Source organism: Aptenodytes forsteri, unplaced genomic scaffold (genome assembly GCF_000699145.1).
Source record: "Aptenodytes forsteri isolate BGI_AS27 unplaced genomic scaffold, ASM69914v1 Scaffold217, whole genome shotgun sequence".
NCBI classification, from domain to species: Eukaryota; Metazoa; Chordata; class Aves; order Sphenisciformes; family Spheniscidae; genus Aptenodytes; species Aptenodytes forsteri.
The window spans coordinates 7,640,680-7,651,854 of record NW_008796222.1 but is presented as its reverse complement, the minus strand read 5'-3'; the positions used below and the strand labels follow the sequence as shown (position 1 = coordinate 7,651,854).

Here is an 11,175-nt window from a genome sequence, read left to right as displayed (position 1 = left end):
CCATGGCCGCCCCCGCGCTGGCGGTGGGGTCGGGCACAGAGCAAGCGCGTTTCCCTGGGCCTGTCGGGTTTCTCTGCCCCCGCAGCGGTCGTGTACCGAAAGCTGTATCGTTTTAGCTGTTTTACTTCAGGTTTTCTGGAAAACGGCGTTGTCAGAAAGCACTCGTCCGGTTTCAATTGCTTCCTACCCCCATAACATCCGAAAATACGAACTATTACTCCGCTATTATTATGTGTATTTGTGTGTGCTTAGTAGATGGTGATTCTTGAAAACTCTTCCTTGAGAAAGATTTTTTCAAGGTGGCTATTTTATTGTTTTGTTTTTGTATTTTCCTCACTGAAAATTGTAAGGAATTGCAAACAGGGATTTCAAAGCAATATGTTATAAAGAGTTAAAAGTAACTATTTCAAGCAACACATTGCTTAACTTCTCGCTATGGTGTCTTATTTAGGTAGGTATTAAAACTTTGAAAAATGTATTTTGGAATATGTAACTGGTCATTTGCTATAATTCATAAATCATTTACCCATATCGATTCTCATTTTTTAAGGGTGAAAAAAGAACTCCCTAGCTAGGAAGAAAAGGCCAGGGAATTCAGGTGTGAAACAGGTGTCTGATGGAGTAGTGGGTCACTGCATTTCCCTGGGTATTGCAGTATCTGTCCGCCATTTTCTCTAGACAAAATGCAGAATAAGTCAGATTTGTGGTCTGTTTATTCTGAAGGTCTGGGTCTTTGTATGCTGTTCTTTTTGTTTTGGGTTGTTTTTTGGGGGGCTTTTTTTTTTTTCTCCTGAGTTCAGCTATATCAATTATAGATTTACATTATAAACCTATCTTGTAGGAGCAACTGGTCATGGTGGAACTATCAGGAATTATTGATTCAGACTTCTTAGAAAAATGTGAAAACAAATGCAAGATTTTGGTGAGTGATTACAGCACAATAGGAAAGGGGTAAGTCAGTATGCATGTGAACAAGGGACTGAGGCTGTTTCTAAATTCCTTCAAGTCAATAACATTTAGATCAAATCTTTGATAGAGAATTATGTGCACTGTCTTGGCCGTATTTGGCTGCATGTTGTGGGCTCTCTCTATTTCAGAAATGGCTTATGATACTATGTAAATATAAGGAAATATTTTCAGAAGTATTTATGAGCTAGGACCATTATCCCCTCTGAATTCAAGCTCTAAGTTTTGGGGGTTTTTTAAATGATGTATTTTACACATTAAAAAAAAAATAGTTAAGCACGCTTCTTCAAATAACTTGAATACAGCTGATAGATAAAGCCAAAGTCTTTCTGAATTGCACTGTATTTACAATGGGGTTTTTTGCAGATACTGCCTGGCAAGTTCAAGTGTTGTAAATGTAAAGGATAACTGGGTATTAAGCATTTGGTAAACAGTTTTGGATGTTGTTTGCTTCACTGTGAGGTTATTGTAAGAGCCTGGCTTACCAGTCCTTTTGAGTTGTTTAATCACTTTCTCTGTATGTGAAAAATTTTATTTGCCCTTCAAAACCTACGTGGACTGTGAGAGCTGTATAGATAGTACAAGTACTATTGATTTGCAAATACTTTCTGAAACTAGACCTTTATTACAGACTGAAGAGATGGAAGAGAACATCTCGGAGTATGCCACCGTTCAGAATATATGTGAGGTGGTAAAGTCAATTCTGAAAATATTAAATGTAGAAATACAATCAAAATTCATAAATTATCCATCACTGGATGGATATGCTTTTATAAGCAGATTTGCTTCCTGGATCTGAGCTAAGTCGATTGAAATGTATTACACAGATGATTCATTACTGGTGACTGAATAGTTACATATTCTTCAATAGTGTTAACGGGATTCTTTTAAATTTTGTGCTTTGAGATTCTCTTGTAGTGTTTCTAGAAAAATTTTTAAGTATCTATACTGTATCCTACTCGTATCCAAATCTGCCTGCGCTCACTCCACAGAGTAAGCATTCCTTGAGATTTTTCGTAACGGACAACTGTTGTTAAAAATCCAATAAAAGATTCTGCTTTGTGTTATTCTGTTTAGCAAGTTTTCTGTGATGCTGGTCACGTAAGGGGAAGACAGTCTCCATTTCTGCATAGTCCAAAAAGGAATGCCAAAGAAATAAAGTTTTGAATATTAAAAACCTTAATGCTGTTGCCTCGTACTGATGTGGTTTTTTTTAAATTAATTTCCTGTAGTAAAAAAAACCAAAAATGTGCTATATGTTAGCTTAATGCTATTGATGTTCTCAACCTATGCAGCAGAAAGAGAATCCCAGAGCTTAAATCTCGCTGATCTTAGATAGTTATGTTTTTTAAAAGTACAAGAGGAAAATTGCACAAATTCCTATTAACCTGTGTGATATTCTGTATTTTAAACAATTTACCACATAGTGCCTCATCTTCAAAACTTTTAGCATGTGCTTATCTTCATGTCCTGAATAACATTGATGTCCACAATGTACTATTAAAAGACATTTTGCCTTAATTAGTATATTCTGTTCAGGCGTTAATTTTTATCAAAATACAGTTTAGAGGTACATCTTATGTTAAGAATAATGGGATCCTGGCCTGTGTATTTGGAAAAGCTCTGCTGTAGAGGAAGGGAATGAGCTGATAGAACTGCTGCCTTACTCTCCCACTCCTTGTTTAAAAAAATAAAATTAAATAACAACAGTTTCCAACTCCTTCACAATGTAGACATGCAGTAATCACAGAAGCTTCTGTGACCCTGCAATTGCACTTCCAGTGGTGGTGTAATGCTTTATGCCAGACTACTTCACCTTGTGTATTTTCCAAAGACTTTTGAAAGTTACTCCACTTTACAGAACTTGTATTAATTGGAACTTAGAAAATAACATCTTTTTTCATGCAAATAAGTATATTTTTATTTGTTAATTTAAAATGGAGGTTAAATTAATTTCCTAGAAGAAATAACAGCACTTTAAATTTATTTACTGTAACCTAAATAGACCATTGGCTGCAGTTTGATCTAAATGTCTTTGATCCTTTTTAACATACTAAAGCATTTTCTATACCAGTACAGCATTGGTGGTTTTGTTGTGATTGCTAGAACAATATTATCTGGTATATTCTCTGTATTCAATACACTTAAAGTAACATGTATGATGATAGACTGAAAAATTGTCATTACATTTTATTTTTTTTAACAGTACACTGCTTCTACAGTAAGATTGGCTAAACGCTTTGTAATAGTTGTTATCACTGCTTAACTAAGCCTCCTACAAAAACAGAAAGAAAAATCCTTCTCCCCCCGCCCCTGATGTTTAACGTTGCAGAAGACCTCAGCGTCAATTGTAATAACTAAAATTACTTTTATTACATTTTTTTGAAAACTAATAAATATTAATTTAATTGCATGTCTTGCCATTCTTTCAGGAGTCTGCTAGCTTCTGTAAAATCATATCCTCTGCAGAACTCTCTTAACCAGTTCCATAAATCCTGTTTTAAATATGTACTTTTCTTCATATGAAGCTGACAGTTTGAGAAAGCTTTACAGTCTGGAATCCACTGCTTTTCTCTAATACCAAAAGAAACTTTTTATTTCACGTTTACCATGTTATGGAATACTTATTTTACTGCTATTACCTTATGTTGGGTTTGGTTTTTTTTTTTAAACTATTTATCTTTTCAAGGAATTGATGTAATTTGGATTCTGCTATATCTGTCTTCTCTGGTCTTATAGCAAGAAATTTGCCTGGGCTAATAGAGACCTGACATCTGTGCAATTTTGTCCCTCTTTTTGTAGGGAATAGAGTCAGAGAGGCCCATTTTACAAGTGGACAGATACGTATTTGCAGGAGAATATGAAGGTAGGAAAAATGATGTGGATACAGTCTCTCCTTTTTCATGTGACCCGAAGAATTTTCTTAACGTCAGTTAATTGCACTGCGAAGGGAGAACGTGGTTCTGTGAGGTGCTGAAGTTCTGGGTGGTGTTTGTATAACACCATACAGAGCAGCACCAGTCTGAGTTCACTGCTAAATTAGTCATGCATCCATGTTACTTACTGGAAAGTATGCCTGGAAGCTAACTCTGGGGTGGACCAGCTGGTATTTCTGTAGGGAAAAATGGGGACATAAAATGCTTCAAAGTAAGTGCTTGTTGACTCCTGTATAAGCAGGACTGACGTGTTGTGCAATCTGTAGTTCTCCCATTTGCCTTACGGTGACAACATTGGTCTGGAAGAAAATGATCTGGAATCCTTCCTTGTAGTGACTTTCAATGACCATGATATTCCTGTCTGTTCCTGAGCTGGCAGTGTGGTTACCAGCGCTGGGCCTTTGCGAGGGGCTGGAAGTGAGAACATTCCCAGAGCTGTGCCAGTGAGTGCAGTATTTACAGCTGATATAAATTAGTCTCTAAGACTTTCTCGCTTTGTTTTCCATAGATACCTTGGGAACCTGTGTGGTTTTTGAAGAAAACACAGAGCATGGTAATTGGGATTTGATGTCCTGTTCGTTGTGGTAGCCTGGGAGGTTAAAAATATTTACGTTGTTCCAGTTGATAGTGGAATTCACTATAATGATGGGGGTTTGGGTATTGTTTTTTCTCCTCTCTCCATAGTAGATGCAGAAGGCAACCAAAAAGTACAGCTGAAATACAAGTGCCACACAATGAAGAAGTTGAACATGACACGGACACTTTTGACAGAAAAGAAGGAAGGAGAAGAGAATGTTGGTTAGTGCCTCTGTTCTTATGCATAGGGACATGGATGGATTATGCTTAGGAGTGTCAGCCTTGGTTAAGTGTTTGATTCACGAGCATGCAGGAAGTTAGAGGAACTTTCTTCTTTAGGCATCAAATGTGTATATTTAAATACAAAACAAAACACACACACAAAAAAAAGATTCCTTCTGACCAGTGCTGCCTCCAGAAGTGGCTGGTAGGAGATTCCTACAGAAGAGTGTAAGAGCAGGGCAAACATATGCTGATGTTCCCTGGTATGTTTTTCTGTTGTCTAAAAGTTTCGGCACTAGTCCTGAAATCAGAGGTACTGTTTAGTAGTTCTTCACGTGATTTCTAAAAATAAACAAGTTTTCCCACTGTAGTGTTAATGACAAATAAGAAAACAATCTTTGATTAAAACAAATTGGGGAATTACTTCTGATTTTTTTTTTAATTTTTTTTTTTTTTACTTCCATCAATCTTTCAAATGACTTTTTGAGTCACTGTAATTGTTGAAAATCTGTAATATCCTTATAAAGAAGCTCCATGTTGTATATACTACAACTGAATTATTCTTACTGGATTTACAGTTAACTGTAAATGAATTTAACTTACTTGCAAAGGCATACCTAGGACACCATTCATACTGATTTTCATTCTGTAGGCAGAACTCAGTGCTTGTATGTTTGCTGTATTTCAGTGGTGTTTTTTCATATGGAAGTCAGTACTTTTACCTAGTCAGATATTGAGTATCCTACTATATATAGTAGTATTCATTAGCAGTATCCTATTGCTTTTAGTTGCTTTTTTTCACTCAAGTCAGTGTTACTGCTTCATATTTTAAGAATATGTAGCCATTTTACATTAAATATGGGCAGTCAGCTGGACATTGGTCATAGGAGCTATAACATGAAATGTCATCTAGAATCTAACCAAACATCAGCATTCTTATCAACACCATGTAGAATTTCTTCTCTCCATATAATTAAGAAGGTAATACTAAACAGAAGCTATTATTTTTGAAGTACAGTAGACTAGAGAATATGTTGCTTAATACAAAGGCCTATTTTGTTCTGGACGAGCAATAATGATGATACCTGCTGAAAAACACTTTGTTTCTGTACCCTGACAGAAGTTAATGTTGTGCATATAAAGTAACTACAACATGTTGTGAATCGGCAATTTGTACTGCCTAGGAATCTAAGGGGGAGAGGAATCCCAGTTCTATCTGGAGTCTGTTCAGTATGTGTTGTAAGAGCTTGATATACTTGAGTTCAGGAGATGACACAAATTCTTACGCTATCTCTGATGTCATTCCCTATCATATTACCAGGTGTTCTAAGATTTAGGTGAACAAACGTTTTATTCTCTCTATTGCATTTGTAAAATATTTTCTCAGAATTTTGAATTATATTTAAGTAATTTTAAGAGTCTAGGGGTGGTGTCTGACACCTAAACGCAACAGGAACTGCCATACTGGATTGGACCAAAAGTGTTGTTAGTCCTGTGTTGTATTTCTGACTATGGACAGCAGTAAGTGGGTACGTGGAAAGTAGCAGGAGGGGGACAGATACATGAGTAATCCTTTCTTTTGGCTATCCTTCCGGTGTTCAGCAGTTCATGAATATCCTGACAAGAGTTTTCATCTGGACTACTATGCCTTTAGTCCATAAAGGCTCTGTCATCTTCACTTGCTTTTTGAACCTGTCTATGCTTTTGACTTCTACCACTTTTTATGGCAGGTAGTTTTCAAATCACATTTCTGTTGTATGGAAAAAGTACAACTTTACTGTGGGTTTTCTTGATTGTTTGTTTGCTTTTGTGGTTGTTACAAATGTATGAGCTGGTGCTTCCAATGAGTGCGAGTTACTTCATTTGTTATCAGAATTAGGAGATAAGTCAATCCCTACTTGTTTTCCCAGTACAGCCTTATAAGCATCTGACCCTTCTGAGCTCTCCTCCAAGAAGAATTCTAGTCTCTGTTACTTTTTGTTGCCTTTTTTTTGTGGTTTTTTTTGTTGTTGTTTGTTTGTTTGTTTTAAAGTCTCTTCCCATGTAGAGCTAACTTTTCTTTCACCAATTCTTGTTTCTCTTTTCTGGTTTTACAGTATGGGTTGAGCAGAACACAGTACTCCTGACATGGACGTAGCATAGTTTTGTATCTTGACATTCCTGCTTTTCATTTACTTTCCTAATGATTTTATCTCCATTGTGGCTGCTCTTCAGAGACCAAGCTGGTGACGTCACTGAACCACACACAATGCCTCCAGTGTCTGGATAAAAACCTGTAGCTATGTGTCTTGGTTAAGTTGATTTAGCGTATGCATGTTGCTGTTAATTTATCAACAGCTAAGTTTCTCTTAATTTCAAGCTGGTCTTTCTTTATCAAATGCCTTTCTGTTATTCATAGCCTTATTTTTCAACGAAAATTAATGGTTTAAGCCCCATGGTGAGACTCCCCACAAAAATTAGTGTTGGTCCAAATTCTTGAAAGACATCTTTCTATCCTAAGTGGTTCTTTTACTTAAATGTTGGTCAGGCTCAGCCTTAATAACAGTGAACTTAAACTAAGAAAAAATTGCTGTTAACTCTTAACTCCTTTTGTCACTAATACCAATTTTCCTTCTTTTGCATCAGGTGGCGTGGAGTGGTTACAGATCAAGGACAGAGATTTTTCCTACAGCAGGCCTAATACGATTTGCAGCTTTCTGCGTGAAAAAGAAGATTCTGAGGAGTCAGCTCAGGCCCAAGACAAATTGACTGAAGAGTCAGAGGGAGAGGTGGGTGGTGGAGGAAATTCTGGCATGAATTGTGATCTGGAGAAGCAGCACAGCTTGGAGGTAGATGCCTCTATTCCTCTGCCTGACAGCCCTGCTTCTAGGGCAGAGGATTCTCCTGGAAGCGTTGCCTTAGACAATGCCGCTCCATGATACCAGCTCTGATCTTTTCAGGGTTTCTTCGTGGAATTAATGGGCCAACTTTTAAATGCCAGCTGTTATAGGCTGTGACATGATTTCCAACTTATCTGAGCAATTAATAGTGGGAAAACGGACATTGTGTTCTTGTGCATTGCTTTTATATTTGGATTATAGTGGGGAGGGCTTAAGTGTTTTTTAAAAATGTTGATTGGAAATGTGTGTATCCCTACCTCAAAACTGAAGAAGAGGAAATGGTTACATAATTAAAGAAACCTTACCTTAGAAAAATGTTGCTGTATTGCACAGTCTGGAACACTTTGTAAAAAGAAAAAAGAAAATAGTTTAAAATAAATTTCAAGTATTTTTCAAGTATATCTTCACCTTGTGTGTCACATTCAGCCGCACACTGTGTTTGTTCTTTTACTGCAGTTATTGAAAGAAAAATTTAAGTAAGTGTGGCTTTTATTACTTGTTTGATTACTCATCAAATTGCTTAGCTTGGATTTTCTCTAGTGTCCTTTGTCCCCTTGATGGATCTTAGAAATCCTTCATGTGGGAAGGGACTTCAGGAGGTCTCTCGTCCAGCTTCCTACTTAAAATAGGGTCAGCACTGAATTCAGGCCAAGTTGCTCAGGGCTTTGTCCAGTCAAGTCTTGAAGAACACCGTGGACTAGTCAGCAACTGAAATCTAGGTCTTAATGAGGCATCCGTCATGCTTCCTTCCCCCATTTTGTATATAATATAATGTATGTTATACAAAAGGAAGTCTTCCACTCTACTCCCCCCAGTAACTTCTTGGCTCTGATCTTCTCCTCTGGCATTTTTCAGAAGGTTTTTATGCCTAAGGTCCTGTAACCATGCATCAGTGGTTCCCAAACTGATCCCTGTGACTGTATTGTGGCCCCTAGCTGCTCTGTGGGTTGATATTACATACTGCTACATCATTTATATTGTTACATAGTATTTCATATAAAAGTTGAGTATGTGGTGCATTCATGATAATTTTTTTAAAAGCACAGCATTTTTTTTAAACATAAAACAGTTTCTTCCTGACCTTTCTTCCTTCCTACCTTTCTCTGCCTCCCTCAAAATAGTTTAATTGCAACAATGCTGTGAGGATGGGAACGCCTTATTCATTCCAGCATAATTATGTAATCCTTTAATTAGTAATGATCAAAGAGAAGTTCACAGCACAGGATCAGTAAAGATAAGTCATCAGAACAGTGCAACAGTTTCAAACCATCAATCCCACTATTCAGTTTTTCTGTGTAGAAGCAAGTTGAATCATGGGGGAAGGGGAGGCAGGGAGAGGAAGGTGAGGAAGAAGAGGGAACATGTTCTGTACGCCTCCAGCCTGGGTACGGATCTTTCACATGGTAGTGCCTGCACTTTAGGTTTCAGGGAGACCGCTCAGCCTTCCCTCTGGATTTAACTGCAGTCGTAGAAGTTTAAAAGCATTCTTCAAACTTGATTTGTGTGGTGCTGATCGACAGAGGATAATTATAACTGGAATAACGATCTTGGGAATATTGTGAACTGGTGTAATGTAAGTTCTTGTCTGCAGTGTGGAGCGTTTGCAGAGCTGGGCTGCACTTGCTGACAGCTGGGCCTCCTGCTAGAGATGGGGCGTGCCGTAGATAAAAAGCGCTCGCTATCGTAGCTTCTGCCGCTGAGAACAGAGAGGTGCTTCCAAGAGTTTATTCTCTGTCAGTGTGCGAACGTAGCAACCCTCTCTACATCTGTCACTACGTACGTGTAAATTTTTTTTATCATGTGCAAGGAGTATTCTAGCAGAATTGGTTTCTGACCTTTTTCAGCCTTTTCTTTCAGTAGTGTACTGAAGCTGTTTCTCTGTTCTAGTTTATCTGGGAATCAGTTTTTTTTTTTAACATTTTATGTTAATTTTAATATTTATGTATATCATAAACTCTGAGTACCTTCCTAGGAATGTTTTTTAGATTTTAAATGTTATTTATAATGCTCAAACTTTTGTTTCTATTATTATTAGCCCTGACTTCTGCAACCACGCTCGCTCTTTACCCATCTTTCCCCCCTTCCTCCCAGAAAGCAGGTGCTAAGAGTCCACTGCTGCTGATAGCAAATTCTTCAGCTATACTGATTTCGCCCAAAGAAGCCCAACAAGTTGGTTATTTCAAGTACAGTTCAAAATTGGTGTGTGCGTGTGTGGAGTAAAAAGGGTATTGGGTAAGTATAATAGCTGAACATAGGATTACTACCGTAATCATCCTTGCCTGGCTATCATATGTCGTTTGTGTCCTTGTGCCTAGACACTAGAGCATCCCAGTAGTTCCTTGCCATGTCTGGTACTCAGCACTTTTTCTATGCACATTGTGACAGTTACCAGTGTCATGATGTTCAGACTGCTGATAAAATAAGCATTCATTTTCAGTGTTAGCACTTAAAAAAAAGATTTCAAAAAAACTTTGGAAAAGATACAGAGACAAGTGAGCTTACAACAGCAGAGTGCAGCACATGAAGTGTTTAGCTTACAGGAAGGCTGGGAGATGGGTGTATTCCGAATTAGACGTAGGCAGGCAGGGGATGATTTTTCTGCTTTAGGTCTTCGGATTGTGATGGGTAGTTTGGCTTTCTTGTACCTTCAGTTTTCAAGTCGCAATCAAACGACTCATCTTCTTTAGACAGGTTGTAGAAAAGCTCTTTGTCTAGTTAAAATCAAAGGCAGTATGTCAAATATCCAAGATCTATTAAATCAACTTTTGGCATTTCATACTATTTTATATACTCTACAATGTGTAAATCTCTCAGAAGAGAGAAAACAGAGATATATTTCTTGTCCTGTGGAGACACAGGGTAGCCAAACCAATATCCAGGGCTGAAACTGGAAGGGGATATAAGTAAACAAAAGTTGGACAGACGTTCGTGACCAGGCTGCTAATTCTATTCTGTTCCGTTCCAAACACCAACCCGAGGAGCAAATGCAACAACCCGAACAAATTGAACAACTCTGACTGAAGGCCTGCGGGCTTTGAAATAACCGGAAGCTTTTTAGATTAAGAGTAGATACCAGTTTAAAAGTGATGCTACCACATTGGGGATTTTAGGCAGAAATAGATCTTTGGCATTTGGTTTCTGTTGCATATAAGGTCATGTTCTCCTGTCACAATAGTTGCATCGGTCTTTCCAAGTAAGTAAATTTTGGGGGAAGTTAGGCTTAAAATGGCATGCTTTAGCTGCACAGCTTTAATGTGGTTCCTAACGCACCAGGGATGAGAGGAGGGTAAGCACAAAGGCCAGGAACAAGTTGATCGGCTACTGCATCATTACTTGTGTGTTCATTAATTTGCACCTATTACTTCGTGGGGACTCGTCATTTAAGTACGGGAAAGCAGCATGTAACTCAAATACTAAAGGTGCAGGAGCAGGGCAACGCCCGCTGCGTATCCCTAAGCGGGAGGAGTTGTTTTAAACGCCAGAGAGGTGCGCCATGCGGCCCCTACCTGACGCGCACCGGGGCGGCGCCCGGCTGGGAAGGGACGCCGGTCTCTCAGGTGGAGGCACTCCCGCGCGCGCCCCTTGCGGGGGAGGGG

General features: G+C 38.3%; 1 protein-coding gene across 4 annotated transcripts; it reads left to right on the top strand.

Moving 5' to 3' along the window:
- Positions 1-40: 40 nt before the first annotated feature.
- On the top strand, positions 41-7,980 carry GTF3C6 (general transcription factor IIIC subunit 6). 4 transcript variants are annotated; one of them, XM_009289154.2, is made up of 6 exons: positions 41-299; positions 842-922; positions 3,769-3,832; positions 4,411-4,455; positions 4,587-4,700; positions 7,326-7,980. In XM_009289154.2, exons 2-6 carry the CDS (start codon positions 854-856, stop codon positions 7,616-7,618), a joined length of 585 nt encoding a protein of 194 aa, XP_009287429.1. In that variant the 5' UTR covers positions 41-299; positions 842-853; the 3' UTR covers positions 7,619-7,980. The 4 variants fall into 4 exon arrangements, with proteins under 4 accessions (XP_009287429.1, XP_009287430.1, XP_009287427.1 ...); XM_009289155.2 differs by having other exon boundaries at positions 41-451; positions 4,590-4,700; XM_009289152.2 differs by having other exon boundaries at positions 41-451.
- Positions 7,981-11,175: the final 3,195 nt, after the last annotated feature.

Bases quoted from the DNA above. Each gene is read 5' to 3' on its own strand.
- GTF3C6 (XM_009289154.2), top strand. From the start codon at position 854: ATGGTGGAACTATCAGGAATTATTGATTCAGACTTCTTAGAAAAATGT. The intron at 3,833-4,410 runs GTAGGAAAAATG...TGTTTTCCATAG, and splicing joins ATTTGCAGGAGAATATGAAG to ATACCTTGGGAACCTGTGTG. The intron at 4,701-7,325 runs GTTAGTGCCTCT...CTTTTGCATCAG, and splicing joins GGAAGGAGAAGAGAATGTTG to GTGGCGTGGAGTGGTTACAG.